Source organism: Lupinus angustifolius, chromosome LG08 (assembly GCF_001865875.1).
Source record: "Lupinus angustifolius cultivar Tanjil chromosome LG08, LupAngTanjil_v1.0, whole genome shotgun sequence".
Lineage (NCBI taxonomy): Eukaryota > Viridiplantae > Streptophyta > Magnoliopsida > Fabales > Fabaceae > Lupinus > Lupinus angustifolius.
The window spans coordinates 19267811-19274426 of NC_032016.1; the positions used below are offsets into that span (position 1 = coordinate 19267811).

Here is a 6616-nt window from a genome sequence, read left to right on the forward strand (position 1 = left end):
AAGATTAAATTATGTGATAAAACACAGTGAATGAATAAGGAAGGGAATGAACAAATGTAAAGTCGCATTTCTATTATTCAATACAAAATGATCCTAATTATTATTTTTTTTTACAAAATTTAAATGATGCATTAATCCTCGCTTATAAATATTTCAGAATTAAATTAGTTATTATCCATTTATTCACATTTAAATTGCAATGAATGAAATCAATTTTTGCTCATAAATATTACATTAATCCCCATTATCGTTACACAATTATTATCAAAATTATTTCAAATATTAACTGAAATATAATCATTTTAACTAAAAGATAACAATATCATTCAAGTCCATAATTAATTGAATTACTATCATTAAATTATGTAATGAAACACAATGAATGAATAAGAAAGGGAATGAACGGATGTAAAATCACATTCCTATTGTTCAACACAAAATAATCTTAATTGTTTTTTTATTTGTTCCAAATCTTCAATGATGCATTAATTCTCACTTGCAAATTTCTTAGAATCAAATTAGTTTATTGTCCATTTATTCATATTTAAATTACAATGAATGAAATCAAATTTTGCTCATAAATGCTTATAAATATTACATTAATATCAATATATTATTACATAATTATTATCAAAATTATTTCAAATATTAAGTTAAATATAATCATAGCATTTAAGTTCATAATCCATCAAATTTTTATCAATATTACTACAAGATGAAAAACGAAAAACGTAAGATTAAATTATTGAATGAAATAAAATGAATGAATAAGAAAGTGAGAGAACAAATAGGAAGCCACATTCCTATTAGAGAATGAGGGTAAAATTTGATGAATCATAACCTAAGTTTTCATTATATTTATCTATTTGTATAATGAAGAATGAAAGATTGTGTGATGAATAATGAAAGAATAAAGCATAACATAATTCATGTTGTATAATAAAATAGATGAACCACAATGTAAAACAAAAATAAAAAAACATAGAATCAATATTATGCTACTTTTGCTCAAGATTAGGTAACAAAATGACATTTTAACAATTTTTTTAGAAAATTAAGGAGAAATGATGAAAATACCAAAGTGTCAGAAATTATTTACTTTTTTCTTACTCTTTACGATTTCGTCACTATTCATGTCATTTTCAACATTACAATAATGATTATTTTGAATAGAAAATTCTATAAACAAATAAAGAAACAACAAAGAGATATAGAAAAACTAACCTGCAATGATGCTTCAAGGGTGAACAAACAATAAGAGACACCAGATCAAATAGAATTATCATTGATGCCCTTGTCATTAGAGACATCTCACTCCTCTAGTTATCCAACAATAATAGCATATCTACAAAATAAACAAAAAAATTTTTAATACAACATTTTCAAAAAAAAAATCAATGAATAGATCTACATGCATAAAATCATTTTAAAATAAGAAATTTTAAAATTGAAGAATGATAAAAACCAAGAAGAGAGAAAAATGGTTGAAGAAAAGTAGAGTAATGAAATGAAGGAGTGAAAGAGAGATGAAGTTCTCTAATTAGTAATAAAATGAGAGAGAAAAATATGGAATAAAGAAGAAGAATAAATAATATATAAATGTATCAAGAGATAATAACAAATGTTATGGTGTGGTGGACTGTATTGGAGGTAGTAGAATTCTTTGAGTGAGAAAACTTTTATTGTGAGTGTGACATGTGATAATTCAAAGAGGTGATGACACAAGTACGTGAGGCAAGTTTTTGTTTTTTAAATAGTAAATAGATAGATAGATTATGACATTAATGCTATCTTTGACTATAAGGATAGTATCCCATTTGTTACAATTTCCATATTTAACTGTCCTTAATGTAGATTCTCATGTCTTTTATTTCCTTTAATATCTATCCACAATGCAAACGTGAGGAAATTAAACCAATTAATGCATAAGATCAACTCATATATTTACATTTTCCATATTTGAGTTGCACAATTTTACTAACACTCTCCTCCATAAGTCATATAAAAAGCCATTGAATATTATAATAAGGTATTAGAGTTTCATATTAGTCATGGAAAAATTGTATTCAGCTGTTGTTTTTGTTTTTCTTTGCCTTAGTGGTATTTCTCTTATTGAGGCTCTAGGCTTTGGTGTTGAACTCATTCATCGTGAATCTTCAACATCACCATTTTATCTTTATAGTGAAACTCATTTCCAACGAGTTGCCAATGCTATTCGTCGTTCCATAAACCGTCCTAATTATTTGAAACAAAGTTCTTTATCGCCGAACAGTATTGAGTCTGATGTATTTCCTAATCAAGGTGAATACCTAATGAGTTACTCAATAGGAACCCCACCCGTGAAAACCTTAGGTATTGTTGACACAGGAAGTAACGTTATTTGGTTGCAATGCCAACCTTGTCACCCATGTTACAAACAAACCTTTCCAATATTTAACCCCTCAAAGTCCAAGACATATAAATTCCTTCCTTGCATATCTAATATATGCGAATTGACGAGAGATACTTCTTGCTCTTCAGATCGTCGTAAAAGTTGTCAATATATTATCCGATATGGGGATAATTCAACATCACAGGGAGATCTAAGTTTGGATACTTTTACTTTAAGTTCCACTAACGGCTCTTCAATCCAATTACGTAACACTGTGATCGGATGTGGACATAGTAACACCTTGGTTTTTCAAGGTGATGGCTCCGGTATAGTTGGTATTGGAAATGGACCCGCTTCACTTATAACTCAACTCGGTTCTTCAATAAAAGGCAAATTCTCATACTGTTTGTTGCCATTATTTACAAACTCTAAGTTCTCAAGCAAACTCATCTTTGGAGATGATAAAAATGCCTTTTCTAGTAAAGGTAGCGTCTCAACTCCAATAGTCCCAGATGCTGATTTCTACAGACTAAACTTGTTAAGTTTTACTGTGGGAGACACCAAAATAGAATTTGAAAGTTCCTCGGATGGTAACATCATAATTGACTCGGGAACGACATTGACTCTTTTACCACCTGACGTCTACTCTAAGTTGGAATCAGCAGTAGCATCTGCAATTCCATCAGAGCCCATTGAAGACCCTTCAGGAACATTGAGCCTTTGCTACAAAACAAGTAAAAATTTGGATATTCCAATAATCACAGCAAATTTTGATGGTGCAGATGTGAAGTTGACTGCTCTCAACACATTTATTGAAATTAGTGAGGGTGTTACATGTTTTTCTTTCATTCCGTCAATAATTTCCATCTTTGGGAATTTGGCACAACAAAACTTTTTGATTGGCTATGATGTTAAAAACCAACTTCTCACCTTTAAGCCCACTGATTGCAGCAAACAGTGATTTCTACTACTGATGCTATGATTGTTTACTACTATTCTAAGCTCAATTGAGTAAATTATAAATAAAAGTTTACATTTTATTGGGCAATGTTTTATAGTTGAATGTTATAAGTTTTATTTGATATTTGTTATGTTTATTAAGTGTGAAGTCTCACATTATATATGAGAGAAAAAAATGAAAGAGTTTATAACTGGAAAAAACTCATGGAATTCTCATACTTTAAGGTTTCAAGACGTAGTATCTCACTTGTAACTCTTCATTCTTTTCATACCTTGGTAACAAATTAAAAGAACTTTCCAATAGTTGAAATATAAGAAACCTTTCACACCGAATTGTTCAAGTTGCATACCAGCATATGTTTAACTAAAGATCATGTTTTCGGTCGAACATCGGGTACATGATATTTGCTTCCTTTTTGTGTAAGAGAAGTTTGCTTTCTTATATTTCATAAAAATTACGGGTAATATTTTATATTCTTTATGCCAAAGGTCATCCTTACATATAAATATCATCACAAAATCTTTAACATATCATAAGTTCTCCTTTTAAAAAATCTGCATTTTCTGAACCTAGAAAATAGAAGTTGAGGATTTTTTAACTAAGAAATTAGAAGGTATTCATGTAGTCAATTATATAGTTATAACGATAAGAATCATGACATGAAGTATGGATTCAAGAATAGTTAATAACAATAACTAACAGATATATTTTAAAAGTTGAAATTATTGATTTATTATTTTTGGTTTAATATATGGTTATTCTAATGATCAGTATGCATATATAGATACCATCGATTACAATCACATTAAAGATTCTAAATTTTATAATAAATAATTGCTTATAGTCATATTCTATGTTTACACAAACTTATTATAATTATTTCAGAGGGTTGTGTTCTTATTCCTTAGAGAAGTTTTCAGCACAATACCTACATCTACAAAATTTCGTTCTTTCAATGATATTGTACTTCAGGAAAATGGTTTAAGCTAAGCTTTAATGAAGCCATTACTTACATATATAGAAGAAGCAGCTGCTAAATAAACACTTATAATTTACACATAAGTGTCATTGGATTGGTAATAAATATTATTGAACAATTTGCTAGCAAAGAAAAGTCGCATTTTTTCATGCCTTCTGTTTTAATTTGTTTCAATCATGGTGCTGATTTCCATGTATGTTTTTGAAGGGTGGTAATATTTGGTAGGTACTAAGTATATTCATTGTATAAAAAAACTAAGTATATTCAAGATAAAAAACTTTCACATTTTGCCAATATAATTTCTAGATATATATAGTAAGATATTATATTATTACTATACCAACATCTTTTTTATATTAAATTGCAATATTGTCTACTATACCCATTTATTTTTCCATTTCTAAAAAAAGTAGATATTTAACTTCATAGTTGTTAATTATATTTAATCAAGACATTATTATCAATTCTTTCCTTACACACACGTTATTATCAGATCATTTTTCCCTTATACATACATTATTATGTATAACGCTTTTTTTATGGAGAAATTTAATACTTACAAATATAACATTAATAGTTTAATACCACAAACTTGGCATGTTTTGATATGGGTAGTTAGTTTTATTTTTTCCAAAATAAAAAATGCAACCTATTTTTCTCACAAAATCCATTGTCACTCCACTTTTTCCTACATGTGTATTGTGTAATAGTCGTGCCTTTCGACTACACTTCTTGAAAGGACTTATTTTTTTCGGACAAAGCTAGATCCACATGAATTAATCGAAATGTGAAAAGCATAATACGTCTTTTTTTTATATTCCTCTTTTTTGTACTAAAAAGACGGCTTGTTCTTTCTATCCTCATGAATCGGACAATACAATGCTATTTTTTATGCTTTTATTAGTACTATTTACTTTGTTGATTGGTTCAATAAATTTGATATTATAGATTATTAGATTAACACTAAATTCAAATAATAAAATATATAAAATTAATGATAGATTTAGTTTGAAAGAAATGATAGTTTGGGTAGATGTTAACTGCTTCAGAAGTAATATTAGGTTATTTTAATAAGGGGAAGTTCCCATACAAGGTGGAAGAAGCAAACATGATATGTTATCTCAAACCTTATTCAAAATCATATTTTGTTCCATAATAATAAAACAAACAATAATAACAAATATTTAAAGTTTTTAATTAACATCATATATTTTCATTAACAAGTAATATAGTTTAGGTCAGGATTTTTTTTAGTTTATCACATGTATCCTTGTACTAGAGACAATCTTGTTTGAACCAGAAACATCCACAGGTACGTGAAGTTAACATTCAAAAAGGATATTTTTTTCATCCACAAGACTCAAAACCAAAACCTTGATTAAGGGGATTTGAGACAACATATTTTTGTTCTAAAGAATGACTCTTGAATGACAATGATAGTATCAACTCTCAATGGTAGATCAATGTTAGAGAATTGACCCCAAAAAATGGAGTGATAGAGTGAAAAGAGTTATGTTTCATTAAGTAGAGCACGAGTGAGAATGAGAAGCCAAGTTAAAAAGTGGGACCAAAGTTGGGGAATTGTCTCAACTCAAAGACATACAATTTATATGTTTTAAGAACACAATTTATTTATTTTGTTTCTATTAAATATTGGCTTAAAAGAAAAAGAGAATAATGTGGTCAAGTAAAATGAGTGGCTATAGTAGAACCTTTTTTGTACCCAATGAGAAGAAGAGGTTGTGGTGAAACATCTTTGTTTTTGGCCATACAATCCTCAAGGCTTTGGCTATAAATAGGAATGTTCCAAGCCATTGTAAGACACACCAATATTCTTGCTTTAGTGCATATTCTCTCTTCTTCTCTTGTTCTAATATTGTGAGGAATATTTTAGTGTTTAAGATATACTTGACAGAGAGTGATATTGGGTGTACTTGAGTTTTGGGAAGTGAGTGAAACACTTGAGTGAACTTGTAATTCTCTTTTATCATAGTGATAATATCATTGTTGCTCTTCAACCGTGGACATAGGCAAATAGTTGAACCACGTTAATTTCTCGGTATCATTTTCTCTATTTAAATTTCTCCATGTGTCTTCCGCTACAACAAACTCGTATCAGAGCTCGTAGAGCTCTTCCATGCTAAGCTGTACGATCTAAAATAAAATTCTTAGTATGCTTTGTGTTTGCAGCATTGTGTGATCTTACATACCAGAAAAGAATTGTTCTTGTTACTGGAAAGGTATAATAGTGTGAAAGTGCATGTCTAGGAAAGTTCTGTCGTAGGAAAGACCTGGTATTTAAGCG

The 6616-nt window shown here is 28.9% G+C and overlaps 1 protein-coding gene across 1 annotated transcript; it reads left to right on the forward strand.

Moving 5' to 3' along the window:
• LOC109353966 (aspartic proteinase CDR1-like) lies at positions 2052–3371 on the forward strand. Its single transcript, XM_019596318.1, has one exon. The coding sequence runs from the start codon at positions 2052–2054 to the stop codon at positions 3330–3332; it is 1281 nt and encodes a 426-aa protein (XP_019451863.1). The 3' UTR covers positions 3333–3371.